Source organism: Mytilus edulis, chromosome 14 (assembly GCF_963676685.1).
Source record: "Mytilus edulis chromosome 14, xbMytEdul2.2, whole genome shotgun sequence".
Lineage (NCBI taxonomy): Eukaryota > Metazoa > Mollusca > Bivalvia > Mytilida > Mytilidae > Mytilus > Mytilus edulis.
In genome coordinates, this window is record NC_092357.1 from 49,712,286 (window position 1) to 49,738,289 (window position 26,004).

The window sequence follows — 26,004 nt, forward strand, 5'->3', positions numbered from 1 at the left end:
AACTAGTTATCTTTTATACTCTAAAAATAACAACAGTTATTCATGTTTTATTGACGCGAACAAACATCATATTGTAATAATGTGTTTGATAATTGCATGTCACACCAAACTAACTCAGCATTTTGTTGTTTATGATGTTTTGTTCAGTGAATCTATACATAGTAATGATTTGATGTGTGTCATTATGTAAAGCACGTTGCAGGTCGTAAATGAATGATTTACTGGTATTCCAACAATAAATTGTTCAAAGGCTTTAACAGATCTTGAAAGGACAATTTGCATATACAAAATATCTCCTCAATTTATTTTAAATGAAGATTGGAAATGAGATTTTGTGGAGAAATGTAAAGTGCATTACTCCCATGAGTAGTACGACACTTTTGGATTCAGCAGGATATAAAGTATCACATGTATCATCATTCATTTTGAATGAAGACATATGCTCTTATAAATTAAACATCTCAATGTATGATAGTCTCCGAGACATTAAACTATACCATTGCTAAAGACATAATCACACAAACATTTGAAATATGCATTTCAGTGCTGGAATATTGTAAGTAGCTTGTACATTTTCGTTTTTTAAATGTTGATTTAAAAATGTTCTCACAAGTTTGTAACATGTAAATGATGTTTTTATTACTTTTCCGTATTTTATTTTACAGTATGAGGACTTGAATAAAGCTGTGTTTAATATGCATTATACTATATAAAAATTATCTGTTGTCAATACAATTGATAATCAAAATATAACTTACTACATTCATTTTTGTTTTCTATCACATATTCAATTGTATATCACTGTTTAATTCCGTGATATTGTAGTGATGTCTTTTTATTTTAGTTTGAGGAAAATAAATCCATCTTAAACTGGCCAATATCATCAGACATAATTGCAAGAGAAGACATGGAACAAATACAGTCAATTAATTACAGTTATTAAAGTATATACGTAATTACATGGATGTTATAACGACACTTACTTTCGAAAATATCAATAAAAGATTGCAAAATACTGAGATTTTTTTAGTCATGTTAACACGTGTGATATATACGAAGTGTTACGTTTTATGTTGACTGCTTGATACTTTTATTTGTCAAAGTTTTCATTGCGGATTTTTATAAAGACAAACAATGCGTAGGTAATAATGAGATATGACCACGAAAATCAATTTCATACGTTAATGTTCTAGACATATTCCAAGCAGTTTGTGTCAGTGATATATAGTTGGATGCTTTGGAATTGGTAAGTACCATTTTTTACTCTTTGAAGCAAACGTGTTGCTCTTTTATCAATGATTTGAAATATGATTTGATAATTTCAATCGGATATCTTATAAGATTCATTCGTTTTTGTCGATTTTTTTCTATCCAAATGTCAAACAAACTTAACTCGGTTTAGTTATTCTAAACATGAATGTCAACTCTGAAGTGACGGTGCATGCATATCCCAACATGACGTAGTAAATATAAGTTTATTTCTTCGAAATGTGTTCTTATATTTCAGTTTTTGGCTAAGTATCTCAAGACGTCATATATTTAAATTCCTTTTTCTAACAAATAATTTCCACTTTCAACAAATAATTTCCACTTTCCACGGTAACACGGTGTACAAAATTGTGCAAAAGTTTAAATCTAACTCTCAACCCTTTTCACGACATATTTCTCTTCAAGTACAAATTTAAAAACTGATTGCTTAGTAGGCCAATATGTCTTATTTTTTCCAGAGCCATATTATACCGATTTTTTTTTAAATGTGTAATTTGCTACAAAATAGTTGTGCTATATAAAAGATTAATTTGCAAGTTTGATTTACCGATGTTAACGGATTCGTAAAATGTACAACATTTAAAAAGTCAGAGAAAATATGATAACAAAAGCAGATAAGAGTAAGTTTTGAGAATGTTGTTGATTTTTCGTTTGAATTGATTTCCAATTACATTAAAACGTGTTCATTTGACAGATATATGCGTACCCTTAAACTTATTATGTTGTGATAGATAATATCATGATAGTACTTTACATCAATCAGATTACCATATGTTCTTACCAATAACACAATTGTCATTTAAAAGTCATGTTAAAAACTGTAGAAGAGGGACGATAGATACCAGAGGGACCGTCATACTCATAAATCGAAAATACACTGACAAACAATAGTACACATGACACAACATTGAATATAAAGAATAAGCAACTCGAACCCCACCAAAACTAGGGGTGATCTCAGATGCTCTGGAAGGGTAGGCAGATCCTGCTTCACATGATGGACCTGTCGTGTTGCTCATGTTATCAAAATCCAGTAAATAGTATAATTCGGTAGGTAGCATTCATGAAAGGGAAGAAAGATGAAAATGAAGTTTCAACGGATTTTAAATATCTTTCATATAACAAAAATCCGAGAAACATTTATCGGGGGAAAAACAAATTTAACAATTGGTAATACCCCAGTCCCACCAGGCCACGATCGCACTACGATCTGTGAAAAAAATACAAATTTTGATGATCGCGGTACGATCGAGTAGGTCGCAGTAAGGTGGTACCACGGTCGTGGTGAGGTCTTCAAGATCGTGAAGAGCGTGGCCAACTTTGAACATGTTCAAAACAATTGTGGTGCGGTCGTGGCGATATATAGGCGTAGTAGAAGCGTAGTGAGAGCGCAGTAAGATCGTAGTGAGATCGCAAAGGTCGCTGTACAATCGTAGTGAGAGCGTAGCGAAAGTGTGATTCTATTCGGAGAGATTGAGCTACGATTTCACAGCGACGTTATCACTACCTTACTACGACCATCATGTTCTCAATGCGACCCAACTACTACGACTTTAACACGCTGTTCACGACCATAGTACGATTCTAACACGCCCTTGCCGTCCTCATCGCGCTCTTCTCACGACCTTACTACGTTCAAACTACGACCATCATTTTTATTGTCATTTTCACATACAATATATAAAAAAAAATCCCTAGATTTTGTTTGTCTGAATGTATTTATCCATTTGCTCTAACGGCTCAACCATGCTTCCCGTTCGTATATAGATTAGACTGTTGGTTTTTCTAGTTTAAATGGTTTAACATTAGTATTTTTTGGGGCCCTTTATAGCGTGCTGTTCGGTGTGAGTCAAGGCTCCGTATTGAAGGCCGTACCTTGGTCTATAATGGTTTACTTTTATAGATTTTTACGTTGATGGAGAGTCGTCTCATTGGCACTCATGCCACATCTTCCTATATATATTGACACATCTGTGTCATCTCTGCTATCTTTCACTAAAATATCGTCATTTGAGCTTTATGGACCAGCAATAGGTAATAATTTAGGTTTGATTGGTCGTTCCGACATCTCTTCATGACAAGTATTATACTACTTATGTGTATAGTATCAGTTTAATTGAAGGATGGAGCTAGCATGTCAGTTAACTGCTAGTAGTCTGTTGTTATTTATGTATTATTGTCATTTTGTTTTTTGTTTTTTAGTCACATCTTCTGACATCAGACTCGGACTTCTCTTGAACTGAATTTTAATGTGCGTATTGTAATGCGTTTACTTTTCTTCATTGGCTAGAGGTATAAGGGGAGGGTTAAGATCTCACAAACATGTTTAACCCCACTATTTTTGCGCCTGTCCCAATTTAGGAGCCTCTGACCTTTGTTAGTCTTGTACTATTTTTAATTTTAGTTTCTTGTGTACTATTTGGAATTTAGTATGGCGTTCATACTTTGCTCCCTATGCCTCTACATCAACCCCTACCACCACGCCCACGTGTTCTAGTTGATTTTGGTGGCATGACTGTATTGTTTCAGAAATAGAAGAAATGGAACTATATTAATATGAGACACGATATTGACGGCATTGCTGAGAACGTAGTAAGATCGCGGTATGAACGTAGTATAATCGTGGAAGGAACGTAGTATAATCGTGGTAGAAACGTACTATAATCGCAGTAAGATTGTGTTGCAATCGGATAACTCGTGTTATGGTCGTAGTGAGAACGTGAAGAGCGTAGAAAGATTTTTATAAGTGTAGTGAGGTCGCGGAATAAGCGTGGTGAGAACGTGGTTTAATCGTAGCGGGATCGTTGTAGAAGCGTAATTAGGACGTAGTAGCATCGTGAAAGCAACGAAAACTAACATGTTTATGCCGCTCATACCGCGACCCCACCACGATCTAAATTTATTTTAGATCGCGGTGAGCGTGGTTCGATCGTGGTCTAGTTGGACTGCGGCTTTAGGTAAATAAAAAGACAATACATTTGTACGAAAAAAAAGGAGAGAAAAAATCAAAAATTTTCACGATTATAATAGTTATCAAAGGTACCAGAATTATAATTTAGCACGCCAGATGCGCGTTTCGTCTACATAAGACTCATCAGAGACGCTCATATCAAAATATTTATAAAGCCAAAAAAGTACAAAGTTGAAGAGATATATAAGTTAGAAAAAAATAAGAGTAATATGTACATAATGTAGTACATCTGAATATATATATAAATATGGTCTTGTCTCTCTCTTAAAACATGCAATCACTTCATGTATATTTCGTAATTCAGTTAAAATAAGAACGACGGCTGCTTTGACACATATATGTTTCTCATACGTTTAAGTTTCTAAATTGAAGTTGTTGAAATCATATAATTTTCTGATTTCAGATCTCTTTTCGGTGTAAAATCACACAATAGAATATTCCTTTGGCATCGATAGGTTCAAGCGGTAAATGAAAACTATTTTTTGGTTATACATGCATTAATTCGTCCAATGTTTTTATATTTAATTGAAACCGGATTTCAAAACAAATTTTCTTGTCCATTACTAGCGTATAATCAAAACGATTGACCAGTTTTCAACTCATGATCCTTTTAATTCATAAATTAATATATTAGAGTTAAAATCTTTAAATCACCTTGATATATTCAATCAAACTATCAGGTAGTTTAAACACGAGTGATAGCACGTGTTAGGGCTTTTCAATATTTCGACAATTTGTATTGACAAATGACAAGTGAGATTTGGCCCTAGGGCAGATCCTTGAGAAACATTAGACATGAGATGAATGTCAATAGAACGGAACTTATAGCGATGTGTTGCGTCCTCATATGGAGATGAGTTTATACCAACTAAATGTTGTACCATTTACTTCAGAATAATGGCCGACATTCTATAAAAGAACGATTGATACTAGTAACCTCGAAAACAACTGATAGAAATAGCTTTAAAAACCCAACAGCACAAGAGTTGTACATATTATCGTGAAGACCAAGAGTAATTTCACAATGAACAGAAAGAATTTTTGTTTTAGCCAAATTAGGAAGAAATGTTGTTTCAGTCTAAATACACGCACGGTAGGCTGATTGTACATTGTCCTGAAGAGAGTTTGGGGTATAAAGATTTGTGATGCTGATTTAACATTGTTAGGACAAATTGTTACTAGACTTATCATGGTAATTGTTACCCATCAAAAAGTGCTTCACAGTTTTGTTTTCAAGATTTGTCATGTATATCTGATATATTTTTACGTTTTTGTTTCAAACACTTGTGGTGTTAACTTTTATTTATGAATCACAAGTCTCATTTCCAATTATTTCATCTGTGTTATTGGTTATCAGCCTGTGTCATATTAGTTTTTCAATCGTTATTTTTACAGATGCAATTATTATTACATTAGATCTAACAGTGTAAGTACATGATTTACCGGCACAGTTGACACAATTTGGTAACTACAAAATGCGGTTGTGCCTTCTGTTATGCTTGTTTAAATGAAATTTAATCACTGTACATGTTTCTTCCAGTTCTTATATTGGAAATATGTATTGGGAGCATGATTTATCTATAGCGAATACTGCAAAAGTTAACAAGAGTTATTTCATTTTATCTTCTGCACTGTTTTAACACAAATGCAACCCAATGCTGCAAGTTGCATATGCACGAACATTTGTATTTTGTTCAACTTTCATGGAGTCACATTATTGTTTCGTTTCCGAAACTGGATTTTAACTCAACAAATTGAGATCTCAGTTACATCATCGCCTGCAATATGTAAAATGCATTAGACAACTTAAACTACATGAAAATAAGGAGATGTGGTAAGATTGATAACGAGACATCCATCCAACACAGTTATAATGAAGTAGTAAACGATAATTCTAATCAACTTTCGGCCTTCTTTCAACAATTATAAAATACCTTACATCAGAGTCGTCTTTATAAGGCCCCGCCAAAAATAAAGGACCGATTTTATGATAAAACAAATTACGAAAAATAAAACTGATTTATAACATACAACTGTCTTAGATCTTTATATTTTCTTCGTACTTCGTAACATTATTTGTTAGAATATTATTATTAATAGAAAATATTTAAGGAGAAAATACCTGCAAAGTTGTCACCCATGTATATAGTAAAATAACCTTTCAAAATATAAATGTTGTATTGTTTCAAATTATCGATCAAGATCAGATTTACATAGCAGTCAATCTTAATATCATGCATTTCATTGAATGTAAGACCCTGTTTCAGTTTTATCGTATAAAAAGATAAGAGTGTATGCTGTCGATCCCTCTTCATTAATTATACATATCAAGATGACGTTAATGACAACAAATCCGACACTACAAATCTTATCTTAGTTTTATATTGCATTAATAGATGCCAGCAAAAATCTATATCCTACATTAAGATCCTTGATGTCAATATGACTTATGGAATACGACACGAATCGTGATATGATACAAAACTTTTTTTTTGCAAACTATGTAAAATAAACGCATATTGTCAAAACAAACATGTCTTGTCTTTTATTTATCTTAACTGTGTATCAATGTAATTGCTATCAAATAAGTGAAAATAATTACCATTATCATGTATGATTCTCATGAATAGACATTAATTGAAAAGGTCAAGTCAAATAGACACTAACAAAACCGAAATTAAAAGAATCCATTCCAACTTGTATTGATGCTGTAAAATACATATCTTTAGATGAACATGAAGGTTTGTGCAATACGATAATTTGTATACTGCATGTAAGTATTCACACAGGTGTGATCATCACTGTACTTGTCTGTCATTTTCGATAGTACCATCACGAAAATAATGCTTGATCCATCCAAGAGAATTGACTATTCCTTGTCGTCCAAAGTCTACCTAACTGTTATTAAGCTCCAATTATATTAGTAACACAGTGTGCTAGTGAACTGTTACGATAAATATGAAAATAACTACGCGAATTTAGTACGTGATACCAACTAAGTAGAACTTTGACTATTAGAATCTTCTTAAAAGCTACTGGAGAAAACTGTTAGTATTAAACAATAACCCAAACCATGTTAGAGGTACTTCCCCGCCAATATAATTTTCATCAATTTTCTGTGTGCTATGTTGTATTGATAAATGAAAAAAAGCATGTCTCTGTAATGCATACTCTCTCGTGCCCAAAGGCAATTATTTGATTAAATCGCTTATCGGGGTTTTTTTAAGAATTAAAAATGAACAAGATTCATCATCGCAATCAAATTTATTCGAATACTCCTTTATATTATATTCATATAAATCAAATGAATTTAACAGTTAGAGTTTTTGATAATGCTGTAATGTCAAATTTTTATTGAAAAATGTTTACAAGTCCTATTTAAGGATGTATTATTTATCATTGTTTATGTAATTTCCTCTTTTTACATGAATTTGAGAATTTTAGTCATTATTTATACTTATATGGATATGCGTTATGTGACATTATTTTGTTGATCACATAAAGCTGGTAAGTGAAGGAAGAACATACATCTGTTTGAAATGCATATCTAAAATTTGACGGACCTGAATGTGATGACCAACTAAAACTAACTACCCTGAAATCTGTGTCTTTCCAATTTTACCGAGGTTGGTGCAAAAATCTATGTCATTCTCTCCTTAAGTGAAACAGCTAAACGTTTAAAACAAAGCAGTAGATTGTCGTCTGCTTCATATGGAATTGAAACTTTTATCATTTCTTTGGAAATTATTGGATACAATATTGCCCTATCAAACCAAATCCAAGTAATAACATGCCTTTAGCGTTATGACGTCGCAGTAGGCGTCAAAGCAAAAAAATATATAAATAAAATTAGCCTTTCAAGACGTCATCTTTATTTGGACTATAATATTGCCGATTTGTCTTTAATCCTAACGTCTTGTTTTGTTTTTATTTGTTATAAGATTTGTAAAATATTTTATTTGCCAGTTGGAAACAGTCTCCATTCTCTATGTTTGGAGTTCATTCCATAAATATGCATTTTGTTTATCTTAATGCGCATACTTTTAGAAGATCTACTAGTTTGACAATCGGGCCACTTGTCATTCTCAATTTGTAAAATTAATTTGTGGATTGAAAGTTATGGAAAAAATACGTTCTTTAGTAATATACTTGAAGTATATATATTGTTAATTCATTGTTATGATAAAATACATATGGGACAGCAAACCAATCGTGTAATATATCGTGGGCACATACCTCCGATCTTATCACTTGAAGCATTGTTTTACCGGTACATCTCAATTTTCATAGAAAATGACAATATCGTAAAAGAATATTCTTATCCGTGTTCAGGCCGGTGTTTAATATAAAAAATAACGTTGTATTATAGTTCCCAACGTGACAGATTAAAGTCCAATGTAACTGATAACTCTTTATAAATAATGCGATATGGTATGTTTCAGTTCGTGTTTGGAAGAAACTTTAAATGTCTATGTGAAAATTTATAACTGATACTGAAATACTTGCTTAAAGAAACAACGATTTAGATTTACGTCAAGTAAATATTAAGTTTATGGGGTATGGGGCTATATTTTTGTTCTAAGTAAAGCTTATCATTGTATTTTACTGCTACTATAACACCCCAGGGTGTTATAAAGAACCAATGGATACATAAGCCTTATCTGAATAGAAATCTTAATAATTATTGATTGATGCATGCATACGGTACAAGGTATATCGCTATAAAACACACAAACATATACTGCGGTTCTTTCAATGTCTTTATTTGTTAGTTTTTTCGATTGTCTGAAGATCTATTTCAATTATTGTATCTCATAGTATTTATCTTGGCAGTAAACACGAATGAGATTGTCGGAACCGCCCTTGAATTCCGCTATCTATAACTACAACAGCTGTGTTATACGACAGGGAAAACCTAAATTTTTGTTGCAATAAAAAGGCGGATGCTGTCAAAATGCATTTTATGTAATTTTATTTGAAGTTGAGGAATATAGTACTTAATGGATTTATAACATTCTTTTTTTATTGTTGATAAATCTAACGTACAAATGCAGTTTTCTGGTCGACTTAGGTTTTAGGTTTTAGGTGCTTAATTAATTGAATATTTCCATACGTTCACAGGTATTAACACATCATAAGCTACCGAATTCCCGGGGGGTGTCGGGGAGGGGGGTGAGTGTTATTGATTAAGTTAAACCCATAGACATGATAGAAGCTGTTCAAACGCACAAAATGCGTTTAAAATATTCATGCCTTTCTGTGCTTCTTTTTTACATATTTGTTGGTTTTTTGGGGGAGGGTTTCCTTTTTTATTTTATGATTGGGCTTGTTACACATAATAGACTGCTGTATTTTTGACATTTTCGCCTATAATATAGATATAGGAAGATGTGGTATTAGTGCCAATGAGACGAGGTTCAATACACGGTTTTCTACATAAGAATGTTTCTGTACCAAGTCAGGAATATGACATTTGTTTAATGTTTTTGAGCTTTTGATTTTGCAATTTGAATAGATACTTTTTGTTTTGAATTTTCATCGGAATTTAGTATTTTTGTGAATTTACCTTATAAATAATTCACCAAACCATGGCATTCCAGTTAGTTAAATGACTTGTTACAATCAGTGGTCGTGGCGTTTTTTTTTTGTTTTTTTTTGTTTAGTGGTATTTTTTTCCGTTTGTTGTTTCTTTTGTTTTTGGTATTAATAAGCATATGAACATATATGTTATTCCAATTAATTAACTAATTGAGTTTTGCCTTAAACAATATAAGTAGAATATACAGAAGTAAAAAGGCGTTTGGCGTTCAAGATTTATATTTTGTAGCTTTTTTAATCCATGGTAATGATTTTTTTTTGTTAATGAGAGGATGTTGACAAGTGCATCGTCATTTCTTCTGGCCATAATTGAGAATAAACTCATGTTACGTTGTTTAAAACCAAAGTGCAAACTTCCGTTTTTTATGCAGTTTATTTTAAATAACGTTTAATGACTTCGATTTTGAACGTAAGTTTGTATTAATACTCGACCAGTGGGAGTTTTTTTAATGAAGGTTATCACTTGAACGAAATAAATTTTAAGAAATGTAGTGCGTTACAGGCAATTTACTTGAATAACCTTTTTCGGAATCGTTCACACCTAACATTTCATTTTTTTGGCATTGACAAGGTCTTCATTTTAAATTAATGATTTGATATTTTTCTCCGTCCTCATTCCCAACCGCTATATTCACCATTTTATGTGTAATGATGGAATGTAAAATAATTTGGAAATATAAATAATTAACAAGTTCGTTAACAGAACCTTTCGTAGCTTTTTAGCGTAGAACAAACGTTTTATATGTTGTCGAACGACGAATGATTACCTGCATTTGTTAAATCCATCCTTGTTCTTTGGTCAATTTGTCAATTTTTGTATGATTGACAATTAAAACAAAATTTTCTTATTTTCATTTTTGGATTTATAATTTGGTTACAACGATTAAATTAAGGTTAATTTTGCTAAAAGTGTCGATTTATTAACACAGATATTAAATTTTAATCTTTTTCAATACCAAAATTAGCACGAATTCCGTAACTCTTTATTTCTTGAGAAATCAGTTGTTATTTTAGGTCTCAATATGTCGCTGAACAAAGCGCTAGCACTTTAATAATCATGTAACATATTTTTCTATTAGCTGCTTATTTTAAGCATTCAGGCCTCATAAAGTCAATGACACCAGTTGTGTAAATGCTTTCAATTACTGTACAGCAATCCCTTTTATGTAGCCAATTTATAACGCCATATCGTATTTATACTTTTGATTTGAATACAGCACAACTCTTTATTAAAGTGAAATTGAATTCAAATAAAAATTAAATCTAAGTAGAATATAAACATGATGATACAATCCATCACCTTTTACGTCAGTTGATTGAAAAATGAAACTATTACATATGCCAGTTGCATATTTAAAAATGCTCAACTATATCATAGATTTTATTCTGAAAGGAATCACACAGAAGGGAGCTAGTGTGTACAAACAGGTTAGTTATTATGTTATTTTTTCATTTCAACTCTTTAAGGCAAATACCGATTTTGTGTTATGAAAATTTGTTGTTACAAACTTTTAATTTTCAAAACTAATGAATCTGAAGTGTATCTTAAAGTCCGCCATTTTCTACATTTGAAAATGCCTGTACCAAGTCAGGAATATGACAGTTCTTGTCCTTTCGTTTTTGATGCGTTTTGTTATTTGATTTTGCCATGTGGTTATGGACTTTCCGAATTGAGTTTCCTCTAAGTTCAGTATTTTTGTGATTTTATTTTTTATTCATGCATCTTTATGATTCCTTGCCCGACTTTTGCTACACATTTATTTTCGTGTTTTGATCAGCTCTTCGTTTTTCAGTGTATTATTATCATACATTGTGTATATGTTGGTCGTAGCTCACTGAAAAGACACTGCTAATCGTAATGACCATCTTGTGCCGGAAATTTGGTTATTGTTTATTCAGGAGTCTTTTCTTTTGTGATTTGTGACCACTTACCGAGTCAAGATTTCTTTTGACAGTTGTCTGTTTAGTACATTGCTGTCTTTATATGGTTCTAAACACTTTTTTCAGTTTCAGGGAATCAAATTAACATAAAGATCACCAAAAATGTATAAAGTCACAAAACAAAATACCAAATTCCATAGAACATTCAAATCGGAAATTTCCTTATCAACTGGTTTTAATCAAAAGCTCAAATACGTCAAACAAATGGTAAACAAATGTCATATCCCTGACCTAATTCACATATATCCTAATGTAGTAGAAATTAGTGGATAAAAACCGGTTTGATTGCTATATTAACCTCTCGCCTGTATGCCAGAATCATTGAATTCCATTTTATTGACTACTTTAGGTCAAACAAAATCTAGTTTTGATCAATATGAAAATTTGGACAATCAATCTAAATTAAAGAAACAACGGTATATAAAGTTGATGTAATTATAACATGTATAATTGGTGTCAAAGAACGTCTTACTAGTTTCATTATAAAATATAAAGTAATGATTAACTGTTTAAGGATGTTCGCAACTCTGTTAAAAAATAACAAGCTTTTTAAAAGACTGCTATGAATTGATAGTATATTAATAAACAAACAAAAAAGCAGAAAACAATGGAGGGTTCAAGTGCTTGTTTTGGAGATATAAGACTTTGAAAATTTGGCGGGAAATAATTCTCTCTAGATTTTTCATACATTTATCATTGGCACCTTTTTTGTTTCAAAAACTATGAAAATAAAACAAGAATTTTATAAGATTTTGAAATACGGCTTTTTAAACTTGATCTAATAAAAGTATGAAAAGAAGAGTAGGGGTCAGTTGGCAAAATATTTTAATGGAATACATGGATAAAACCAGAGGATTCCGAAAATCTGTCAAAAATTCAAAAACTAGAGGAGCAAACATCCTTAAATTGAATGATAAATTTTTTCATGTAGCTTGATCTGAATATCCACTATTTTGGACTTCCAATGGAATTTCTTGGAACATTCCGACATATATTTGATCTTTCTCAGATGTGACTCTAGGTGGTTGTTGCAGCATTTTCTGTTCAGGACTGAGATGCCCTTGTTTTGCTCTGTATATTTTGATTCTTTCTGATCAAATGAAACATTAATATTCTGATACGTATCGTTTCTACAACATTGTAGTTCGTCAGCGTTCATTTCAAGAATTGATATAGACTGACTGTAATGCGACTATTCCGCAAATTAGCATTTGATTTTTTTATAAATTTTAGAAACACAATGATTAAAGAAAACATAAGGGAAAACATTTGTGGTTGGTCATAATGTCTGACAGAATGAATTGTATATTTACATTTATCAAATGAACGATCTAATTATTCTTAACAAACGTTTTTTTTTTTTTTAGATTACTTCAATATTGATATCTGATTTTGTGTCAACGCTCTAGATTTAAAACAAAAATGAGTTTGAAGAATTGTTCGTCATTTTTTGTTTTTAAAAAAAAGCAAACAACTCTTTCCATTATCTATCTTAGTTCAGGCTAAGTTAACCCGCAAACCTCCATTAAGATTTTACTTAAATATACACATGCAACAGGACAAGTGAAGTATTTAGTTATTCATATAGTTTGGTACTTTAGCTCAAGCTAAAACGTAACAATAGTTATCAAAATTACCAGGATTATAATTTAGTACGTCAGACCCGCGTTTCGTCTACACAAGACTCATCAGCGACGTTACAGATCATTTGTTTTGTAAGTTTAATTTTAGTTTAAACATATTTATTAATAGTGGATTGGGAAATACGTTTTGCAACTTATATTAATCCATTTCCACTTTGCGGGTGCGAGTGCTGCTTTGTAACGGCATTAGCCTGCTCTTTTTCGAAATCTTTAGGGTGTCTTTAACGTGCAAGAGATATGGCTCTCTCTTAACACGGGTCAGCCATTTATCGTCCCCTTTCGACGGAGTATTTGTTTTGTTGAAAAACAGTATTGTATCTTTGAATTGTGGATATTAACTCAAGCAATGACAACGAGCAGTTTCTAAGTGAATAATAATATACGTCATTCTTGTTTACATGGGCTTTCTATATACTGAATACAACTATTGTTTTTATGTTTTCTATTTACGTCAAAACTGTCACTTGATATTAACTCATTTAAAAGGATCTTAAAGGGTTCATGTATTTATAAGTGTTGCCAGTATACCGAAATGCTTTGAATTTAACAAAAGTTCAAATGTTCCTTTTGAAGGTAGAACAATTTGATATATCACGCACTTTAATTTAAGACGTATGGTAACCCATATAATCAAACTTGACACAGGAATTCAATTTAACATACCACTGATGTTGGTGTTACGTTGAAGGACACGATCATGTTACGCAATGTTGTCTGTTGACGCACTATGATATTTTCTTTTATGAAATTTCTTTCATTTGAGCTACTTTTTTTCTTTTTGGTCAAAATGTTAGTAAAACACCTTTACGTGTTTAGTGACCGTTACAAAGCTAGAGACTGTACTTCCAAGGATAGACTTTCGTGAATATTCAAGACCCTTGTTTCACAAAACATACAACTAAAATTAAAAATATTTCAATACAATTTAGTATACTTACAAAAAATATATGAAGTGAGATATTATTACTCACAAATTCAAGCTTAAGCAATAAGACAACATTACATGGACGTATTTCTATGGTTACACGTGTTACATGTATGTTCTTCTTTGCTATAATCATACGAACATAAAGATTGTCTTAATATTACGTAAATAAAACAAAAAGCATTGTGGGATGAGAAGTTGTACTGATCAGTTTGATATGAATTAATTGTGACAACTCTGATCATGTAAAATCAGTATAAAAGTGTTCAATCAGAAAAAGAGATAACTGTATGTAGTAACATATCATGAATGCAAAATATACGTGTCGATCTGATCAGTAAATTTCTCGACAAGAGAAAAGGTGCGAAATCTAGATATATATGTGTGAAAACCGAATTACCGAGTCTAAGCGTATGAGATATGTGTACGCAAATTTAAGAAATGAATTTACCTATTTACCAGTTTTAACACAAGTATTACTGAATTTGCTATATCAAATAAATTAGAAATATCCCAATCAAGTAATAAGTTTTCCCCTCGAGGACATGGAGTCAAATATACGCATATTTCATCTTTAGATATTCGATCAAATGAACTATATTACGTCATTTGTCACAGATGTTGACTTCCACAAACAGGATACTGGTTGCAGATCATTTTTCATTTTAATGTATAGAAATATTAAGCACATGCACACGATTTGGCTTTACACAAGTGATCTGTCAGTAATACAATGATAAGATTGCAGATATGATGCAGTATTTATTTGTAAATCTGAAATCTGATAATTCATTTAACAGCATAATGATCTGTGATTCAACTTAGTATCTTTTAACGAAAACACAACTATTTTCCAATATCTTCAAATGTTGTAAAATTCTCATAGGATATTATGTTTGACAAAATGCAATTAACCATAAACTCAACTGTCCAAGAGATATACTATAAATTAAGAAGTTATTGCGATAATTTTGTTATTATTGCAAAAATGCGACTGGGTTACAATTTAAATTCGCATTTTGAAATCTTTTATATGAGTTAAACAGAAAACAAATTTCTTATCGCAAAATTTCTAATAGCACTAGTTTAAATGACGAAATCGTAATCATAAATGCACGTGATAATTTCTGAATTTCCAGTATATTATATGACCTCAATGACTTAAAAGGAATCACACGATGGCTGTTTGATGAGAATGAATTCGCTGTCTACAATTTTTTTTTTCTTTTCATTTTTTGTTCTTATGTTTTAAGAAATCTAAGTCAATCCATGATAACCATTGCCGTTCATTTCTTATGATAAGCTAGAGTGTGTTACCTAGTGAAAATGCTCAAATAACTAACCGTTTGATTAACTCACTTGTTTGCACGAGTTACAGCAATCAGCTTGATTATTAACTACTTCTCTTTCATATATTTATAAAGGGTTTCATGAATGTAATTAATTCAATATTCATAATAAAAGTAATATAACGAAAATACCAAACAATACCTGAAATTGAAGACGGAAAGTCCCTTACATGTATCAACCACTGGGTCACTGGGTCGATTTCACTGCTGGTGGACTTTTAATCCCCGTGGGTTCACCAACCAAGTAGTCAGCACTTCTGTGCTGACATGAAATATCATTGATATGATCATACTGATAAATCAACAGTTGACAAAACTTTTGATTTGTTAAATTTCAAAGGCTTTTCTACCATGTTTACCTCAGGAATAGATTAAATTAATATTTTCATTAAAACTTTATTCCTTCTTTCAAAAGTATGTGATTGTTTGGTATATTACTGTGTTAATGGTTCAGCATGTGTCAAAATATTTGTCTTCCCTTTTGTTTGTTTTTGTTCGTAACAGTAGATTTCAGTTTTCTCCAATTCAGACAACCATAAAAACTGATTAAATAAATTGAACTGACGTGTAAATACATGTTTTACGTTAACAATTGAAATCGACTGGGGACAAAATTCCGTGCACACTGAACGTGTATGTAGCTCCCCCCCCCCTTTTTCACTGATGAAGATTTCATATACATAATAAAACATGACAAAATGATATCATTGTTACATGAAAAAGCTTTTTTGTCAAATCATATTCCTTTTCATCTTATGCATTTTAAGATATTATTATGTATCCTAACGTCCATGTTTTAGTAAAGTCATATAATGTATTTGTTTTTTTCAAAATCGTGGACATGAAATTTTTTTTCAATTTTGGGCTAACTGTCCTTATACGCATCTAACGGATATATTGCATTCTGAAGTTGAGTTGTTACCATTGTTAATATGACAGTTGTTATCCATTCGTTTGATATTTTTGAGTTTTTTATTTTGCCATTTGATAAGGGATTTTCCTTTTTGAATATTTACCGTAGTCCAGTATTTTGTGATTTTACTATTGTTGATCGTTAGTTATCGAATATTTTCTTTTCAGAATAATTTAAGAAATTGAATAACATGTTTATTAATCAGCTCATTTGTTTTGTATGTATACTTTATTATCAACACTGTGTTTTGATATAAGTTTCATTTATAATGCTTCAGAAGCCAGAGTGAAGAGTGCAGTAATGTTTTCCATTACAACAACTACTCTAGGCAAACTAAAGTGGTTTTATTTTCATTTAATTGATTTATTAACTGTTTCCTTTTTGTTTGTAATAAAATATGTATCTGTTCTCTGTATACGCATATATACATTTATTTTTCAAATGAAATGATTAGCAGGTTTTTAAATTGCAAAAGAATGATCCATTAATAGTATGTTCCCCTTCAATTTACCTGAATACTTGCAACACGTCTTTACTTGAAGTCACACATGTAATCGAAAAAGTGTAAAATGTATCGTATATAGTAAGTTCTTTGGCTGTTAATTACTCCTATCCCGAAACTTGGGCAAATGTTAATGTTGCGATCTGTTTGACGATGCATCGTGGTGATCGTTGTGAATATGTGGGTTTGAGTAAGATTGCAAAGCGTATCATGACGTCACACATCTACTGTAAATTTGGACATAATATTTTTTTGGTGATTTGAATAGTTGGTCGGGAAAGTGCTGTGCAAATAAGTCGTTATACTATTCTCTAGTGACCCTCTACGGATCAATAAAGGGTCAGTAAAGTCTAGTAAGGGCGCGAAGCAAGTTATATGGCTTATAAGGTAATAATACAACTAATCATACAGGTGAACTTTGAAGATCGTTTATTTTGAAGAATAATTGATTGGTATGATACTAAACCCCTAACGGGAAGGATTGTGCCTGATGTTCATATGATGAAATCATAATCTTTCAGTCAGTTTAATTGAAGTCTGGAGCTGGCATGTCAGTTAACTGCTAGTAGTCTGTTGTTATTTATGTATTATTGTCATTTTGTTTATTTTCTTTGGTTACATCTTCTGACATCAGACTCGGACTTCTCTTGAACTGCATTTTAATGTGCGTATTGTTATGCGTTTACTTTTCTACATTGGTTAGAAGTATAGGGGGAGGGTTGAGATCTCACAAACATGTTTAACCCCGCCGCATTTTTGCGCCTGTCCGAAGTCAGGAGCCTCTGGCTTTTGCTAGTCTTGTATATTTTAATTTTAGTTTCTTGTGTACAATTTGGAAATTAGTATGGCGTTCATTATCACTGGACTAGTATATATTTGTTTAGGGGCCAGCTGAAGGACGCCTCTAGGTGCGGGAATTTCTCGCTACATTGAAGACCTGTTGGTGACCCTCTGCTGTTGTTTTTTATTTGGTCGGGTTGTTGTCTCTTTGACACATTCCCCATTTCCATTCTCAATTTTATTCAACAGATATTTTTCTTTAATAAATTGTTATAAAATTTACTTTTCCAAAAAAAATTTAGTTGGCTTTACGATATGTGGCTTTCTAATTGGCTGTACCGTTGTGCTTAACTGTTAAATTAACTTCATTTGAATTTTATTGGGTTTTTGTGTCAAGGCCAATAATACCAAATCATTTATTTTTCATAAATATTGACTTGTTGGTATCAATATTAGCAAGGATACGAAGCACTATCTAATATATCTAAGTGACACGTTAGAATATAATTTTCCTGTCAATCTAATTAGCATCACCCTTCTATAAATGGTATACTATTAATGTCGTTATTATTATGTCAATGTCAAAACTTTCTGTTATTTGATGTTAACTCAATCTAAAAGGATCTAATATTTTTCATATATATTACTGTTGCTGGTATATATATCATTGACAACTGGATTGATTTGAATTAAATAGAAGTTCAAATGCTCTTTTTAAAGGAATTACCAATTAGACAGAGCGGCACGTTAGTTTCACGCGTATGTCAAACCATATAATTCCAACTGAAATTCAATCTAACATAATAAGGTTGATCGTGTAACTTTAACTATATGTTTTCACCCATTATTATCTGTTGATATTATGGTGTTTTTACTGGCTGTTTCTGTATTGGCACTGGCATAGATACAAGGTTTGCTGTATTGGCCTCGAGACCCGTAGGGTCGAGGGTCAAAACAACTGACGGAGAATCTATACCAGTGCCAATACAGAAACAGCCAGTTAATAACACTTTTATTAAATAATCCAACTTTTTCAATTCATACTTGTTCTGAATGCTGTATTACATACATCAAATGTGAATATAGGGCCAATATGTCCAAATACGGACTGGCAATGATGTGAATATAGGGCAAATAATTCAATTTCGGACTGGCAATGAATCATGCATTACATGCACAATACATGTTTACAGGGTCAATGATTTTAATAATGACTTGCTTTGAATCTGGAGTAACATGTACATGTATGATATCATTGATATATGATGAGTTGCCAATATTTCAAAACACAAATGTGTATGAACTGTCAAATTGCGGTAAATATTTTAATCAAACTATTTGAATAACATTGAGAAAAGTCAAAGTAAAATGTTTGTGTAACATTAACAATTTGATTAACAATTTTAGTTTTAAACAAATGTCATTTCAAATTTTTGCTGCGGTTTGTTAGCATTAAAATGAAAATTGAATGTGCCATACCATATGTTTGCCCTGTACAATATACCATTGATTTTTCTCATGTCAAATGTTGGCATATTAAAGTTGTTAACGGTTGATTGTTCATTATTGCTTTCGCTTCCACTCTTGTAAATGACAACGTTTGCACCTCTTATGACATAGCTTGTTGTTGTTATTTAACAGATGACATTGTTGTAATATTTGTACTTTTCGAAACGTAACTGATAAAATTCCGACAACGGAAGTGAGAAGGCTGTATGAGCCCTTGGGCTGATACGGCCTTTTTCAATATTTAACCGGGCTAAAAAGCAATACAGACCACGCGATTTATATGATTAGAACGTCGTCACCAGTATGACATATGCCGTTTTGGTTATATTAGGGCTGTTTTAATTGTATTCATTTAAAAAATATTTTACTTTCTCTAACAATGAGTTATTTGATTGAATTATTGGGTTGTCTCTACATACAGTCAAAATGGCTTAAAAGACCACCTGCACTGAGCAAACACCTGTGTTAAAAACACGCATTTTTGATCCCTCTGTAGAACATAGCTTATAAATTTAATCTGTTCTAACAGCCCAACTGTCTTAAAGACCACTTTTTGTCTTTCTCTCTTAAAACAGGTTTGGCAATAGTTGTACTAAATACACTGCACATGCATGTTTAATATTTAACAAAGAAAGCTAGGAACCATTAACTTTTATTATTTTTAAGCTAGGGTTTGTCTAAGTCCTTAGTTTTGCTGTTGATTTTGTGACTGAGTGTTTTCGTCAAGTTTCGCGGTTTGACAACGCATATGAGTTTAAATATAGCTTTGTTATTTAACACCTCCCTTACACCATTGAACATGCAGCATAAAATTCAACCCCAAGAATGCCCGGTTAGACAATGTCCAATAGATATCTTTCTATTTGCACTTGCTAACTATGTAATGCATTTTAACAAGTTACATACATTGGAGAAACTATAAAAGATTAAGAAAAAAAATCCATGAAATGACTTTTTACACAACCAAAGAACTATGTATTTTTTTTTTAAATATGTATAGAATGGCGTGTATTATTGTCTCTGGTCAATTTTACTTATTTACTGATCTACTGTCAAACTACAACAATTATAGTTCGGTAGTATATCTTGTATTAATTTGATTTTTTTGAGTCCAATAAATTAAATCACATGCCTCTTTAATCGATTTGTAACATATGTTCCCATCAAAAGCATCTCAATATTTTACGTATATAATGACTTCCACAACTTGACGCGCTTGGTAACTATTTTGAAAGTGCATTAATACTGTCTCAACACGCACTCATGAGTAATTACTCTTGAGACAAGGAATATGTCAGTATAAGAGAGTATTACAGTGTCGTCTGGAGAGATTATACATATTTTTGATTAATTCTGTCTTCAATCATTTCAATTGTCAAATGATGCATTTTAATTCTATATAAATCACTCTGTTAAAATCCCTCGATTTATGCAAGATGAAAATACATTTTTTTTAAGTTGCATTGATTATTATACACATTGTCCAAAAGTAGATATCAAGTTGATTTCTGAATAAGTCTGACGCGAGTTTTTTTTTTCCCCGTAGTCTATGCTCTCCAAATTCGTACTGTATTACTTTTTGTTCAAACCGTCATCTATGAGTATCTTGTAGACGAGACTGGATAGCTGCCGTACAACATTTTAAACTTGTTGGTTTTTTTTTTCTCTTTGTCTTTCGGTTAATCTGTAGATTGGCTTTACAAATATTTTGAAGACAGATTAATTCCAGTTGGGTATTGATTAGATTTGTTGATTAAAACAGCTTGTTTTGTTATATAAAAGATGAAGAAAATAAATGCACAGTCAAACAAAGCAGGTAATGTATTAATTATGACGTTATTCGCTTGAAAGTGACAACGTTACATTTAACAAAGGCAATTCGGAGGATGGATTAATACATTCTGCATCTTTTAGTTATAATTCAGCTTTGAAATTGTCTACAAAGCCAGTTGTTGGAAGAGACTTTTTCACACTGGTTTAATTCTGTATTAATTAAAACATTTGTTTTGTTTATATGTATCCTGGTGTTACCTTTTGTATATAAGTATTGTACAAACCCATATTCATATTATGATTAATTATATAAGACAACATGTTGCTTATCGGTTGTTGTTTTTGATAAATTATAACAATCGTAAAAAAACGACATGTCTCGTTAGGTGAATCAAATGATACCTATGTTAATGTTTATTTCAGCAGAAGGAAGTTACACAGGTTTTACAAGTTATTGTTTATCTAGAAGCAAATGCATTTAGGTAAGTAAAAATCATAATCTATTATCTTTAATCATGATGATTGATTTATTTGAAAGTTTAAAAATCGGAAAGTGAAATTGCTTCCACTTCGCATTAATTTGTAATATGTACGCTGTTAAGGTTGCATTGTCGTTTTGGCATAATTTGCTAACATATTACAATTATATGATTTCCTATCATTGCTATGATGCGTGTACATTCTATATAAATTTACCACATTGATGTGATGTAACTGACAATAAATGTATCAGTATATTGAACAGTAACAGTTGATATGATTACAGATGCGTACTTTTTTTCGTCATCTGACTATCTGATCGGATGACGTATACACATTTTTAGCTCACCTGGCCTGAAGGTCCAAGTGAGCGTTTCTCATCACTTGGCGTCCGTCGTCCATCGTCGTCCGTCGTCGTCGTCGTAAACTTTTTACATATTGAACTTCTTCTCTTCTGCTAGAGAACCACTGAATGGAACGAAACCAAACATAGCATGAATGTTCCTTATGAGTTGCTGACCAAGTGTTGTTACTTTGTAGTCGATCCATCATCCAAGATGACTGCCAGCGGGGGATTTAGTTTAACAAAGGACCGTATGGGAAATACATACAAATGTCTTCTTTTAGAGAACCACGGAATAGAATAAAACCAAACATAGCATGAATGTTCCTTATGAGATGCTGACCAAGTGTTGTTACTTTGTAGCCGATCCATCATCAAAGATAGCCGCCAGCGGGAGGACTCTGTTAAACACAGTACCCTATGGGAAATACATACAAATGTCTTCTTTTAGAAAAGCACTAAATGGAATGAAATCAAACATGGCATGAATGTTCCTTATGAAGTGCTGACTAAGAGTTGTTACTTTGTACCCGATCCATTATACAAGATGGCCGCCATACGGGGGCTTAGTTGAACATGGTACCCTATAGGAAATACATACAACTGTCTTCTTTAAGAGAACTACTGAATGAAATGAAACCAAACATAACAATATTAAACCAAATTTGGCCTATAACATTATTATAAGTATCTGTTACAATCTTTTATATTTTTTAATATTATTTATAAATCCTAAATAGAATCAGGTGAGCGAAACAGGCTCTTGAGAGCCTCTAGTTTTAGGATCTAATGTATTCTGGGTAATATTTCCAAAAGCGTACACCAAAACGTTGTTATTGGTTAACAACGTGATAAACAATTGAAATTCAACCAATAACGTAAGCTATTTTCATTATGGTTTTACGAACAATGAGATTACCCATAGGCCTTTAGATTCTTAAAAGGCGAATACTGAGACATCAAATTCCCAATCTCCGAACTTTTAAGTATCATATTACAAGTTAACCGTGTGAATTGGTAACAAATTGATTGCAAATATCTACACGTATAGGTGAATGCTAGACTAACACATTTTTTTAGTCGCAAATACTAACCTTGTAGAAAGTAAGTAAATGGCATAGGAATATTATTGGTCAATTAATGGACAATTAATCAAGGACAAATACATGACAGCTATTGTGTACTTTTTAAACTTCACATGGTCTGAAGAATATATTTTCATAATAACATCTCTATTGCGATAATTTTAGATATTCATTATTTTCTATTTAAGTCATACACAACAGTCAGTTCAAGTTGAGCTTCTTTTTTTAATTTTGTATCAAAAATACAAATCCTATTATGATGAGATATACATTGAGAATATGAGAAAATATAGAAAAGAATTGTCACTGTTCTCTAGTAATGGGTTAGTTACATAATGTATCATTCTCCTGTCATAATAAGTTTTACATATTACGTATAGTTCACCTTTGTCTATAAATTATGATAAGTGTAATATAACTTAACCATGTTAAGCTTAAACTATTTTATCCATGTTTAGCAATAAGGAAAAGGTGAAACAAAATATGCACTGACAATGTCTCCATTGTACTCAATATTTAAACAAAACTATATGTAATGTGTCTTACATTTGTTGTTGTAAATATTCTTAAATGTTAAAATTGGCATCGTTAACTTTTCGTTATTCAATAAATATAGGAAGATGTGATGTGAGTGCCAATGAGACAACTCTCCATCCAAATAACAATTTATAAAAGTAAACCATTATAGGTCAATGTACGGCCTTCAACATGGAGCCATGGCTCACACCAATCAAAAAGCTATTCAGGGCCCAAAAAGAACTAGTGTAAAACCATTTTAAAAAACGTTTAACACATAATATTCGTAGAAATGATAACAAAATTACCGGAAGATATTATGAAAACTGCATATAACTGTACGGCATAACATAAAGAATAAAATCCGAGAAAACTGATAAACATCCTGGACTATATTAAAAATGTCGAATATGGATAACAAAAACGAATGGCTTGATAATACTGAAACAATACAAGAAGAACAATTTATACCGACAGCTTTCAACACCAACTACTTGAAAATACGTTGGTGATTTCGGACGTACTCCTATTAACAGTGACGGAGTTGATCGGGGTTTTGGGGAGCGGAAATGCCTTCCTTTTTAACCGAGACAGTGGTATGATAATTCAACGTAATAACATGATGTAACTAACAAAAACACCCACTACAAACAGACCAATTGTAACTGAAAAGTATTTTGACTGTCTGAATGACATGCGTTTTACAATCGGTTTCAAAATTTCTAGTAGTCAAGTACAAAAGTAGCTATAATGAAAATGTATGTAGTTTTTTCGATAATGTTTTTTTTTTTTTATAAAGTCCTATTGATTACAAATAGTAAATGGGGCAAGGGTTAGGGTTAAACAATTTTTTGTATAAGTAAAATGTCCTGTGCCAAGTACGGAATATAGCAGTTGTTATATCATCCATTTCTATGTATGTTTGCGTTTGTTTTATTGCAGTTTAATGTTAAGGTTGTTCTTTTGTTTTTACTTTTATAGTTGGTGCGTTGACCTCGATTTTGGTTGGTTTTCGCTTAATCGATTTATGACTATTGAACACCAGGATACCCGTGCCTTTATGACATTGATGTGTCATTTATAAAAATACCATTACAGCTTGTGTAATTCACCGGGAAATACAGTGCATGTTTAACAAGTATACAAAAATAAAAGTAAACAGGATGCTATGTAAAAACTTTGACATTAATAGGTACACAGCTTGTAAATAAACCGTTGCGTAATATAATAACATAGCTTGTTAATCGTGTGCCGATGTAAATACATCACTTTGACAACAGTTTATAATGACACCAATCATTACTCATGTGACTATAGCTAACTATTTGTGATACATAAGTTATTTTTAATGACTATTTTTTTTCCAATTTCTTTTTATGATGATTTCTGAACTTTGATTTTTGGAGGAAATAAAAAAAAAGAATAATTTTAATTTTTCTGTAATAAAAACATGATTGTAACATATTCAATGCAAACATGTTTGTATTCCTAATATGTGATTGAACTGCTGCCAAATTGGATATAGATTATTTGCAAACGAAATTGTTAATACATTCAAAAGAACTAATAACTGTCAATCGGTAATCTTGAAATTTCACGTTAAATTGCTTTTTGTAGATTGAGTGAGCGATAAAGTTAAGATAAGATATCCGTTACTTGTCGTATCCGCTTTCTCTTTTGAGATATAGAATATTTATTTTAACTTCAATGGTTAAGGCATTTATACGATTTTAAATTTTTACTTGTAGATGCTACAGTTGAAAACAGCTGCAATGTCATCAATGAATATATCGGATAATAAATCATTCTGTGGAACTCGTGGTGTTATGATAAATTTTCCTGTAAGTTTATTTGTGACCTTTGCTTTCTGCATTAAGAACCGTGCCCTCATATTAAAAGACGGTAATATTGTTGGGAATCCTGTGTTTGTCAATCGCTTTCGATATTTAGAATCAAACATTAGAGGGGTAATGTAAGTACACCTTGATATATAGTTTGTATTGATACTTTGATTAGCTTATTCACATCAAATATTTTCTGCATCGAAAGCTCAATGACGTTTATTTGCAACATATTGATAATTAGCGTATGTCTAGTGTATTTGAAGTTAGGGACTTTGCAACACTGTGAAATATGGATAAAATATACAAAACTCATTAGCCAATGACAAGCTGACAACACCATGGCAAAAAGTTAAAAAACGATCATAGATAATAGATCACCAGTCCTCTTCACTTTGCACTTAATACATAAGTTACAAAATAAAAGTCTACATCGTTTGATTTTTACAACTTTGCGTGGGACGTTTTTTTTTAAATACCAATTTACAGTATCTTCTTTCTGACAGGCTTTTCATTGTTGAATAAAATGTAATAAAGTCCGCCCAAATTATTTTTCAAAGACAGTA

The 26,004-nt window shown here is 31.7% G+C and overlaps 1 protein-coding gene across 2 annotated transcripts in view; it reads left to right on the forward strand.

Moving 5' to 3' along the window:
• Positions 1–962: 962 nt before the first annotated feature.
• LOC139502770 (mesotocin receptor-like) overlaps positions 963–26,004 on the forward strand; it is a 34,151-nt gene continuing 9,109 nt past the window's right edge. Inside the window, exons 1-3 of one of the 2 annotated variants that reach the window (XM_071292351.1) lie at positions 963–1,246; positions 21,597–21,655; positions 25,346–25,438. In XM_071292351.1, coding sequence (XP_071148452.1) covers positions 25,346–25,438 — 93 coding nt within the window. In that variant the 5' untranslated portion in view covers positions 963–1,246; positions 21,597–21,655. Of the gene's footprint in view, positions 1,247–10,338; positions 11,267–21,596; positions 21,656–25,345; positions 25,439–26,004 lie in introns of those variants that run through there. The other variant, XM_071292352.1, reaches the window with a different exon arrangement.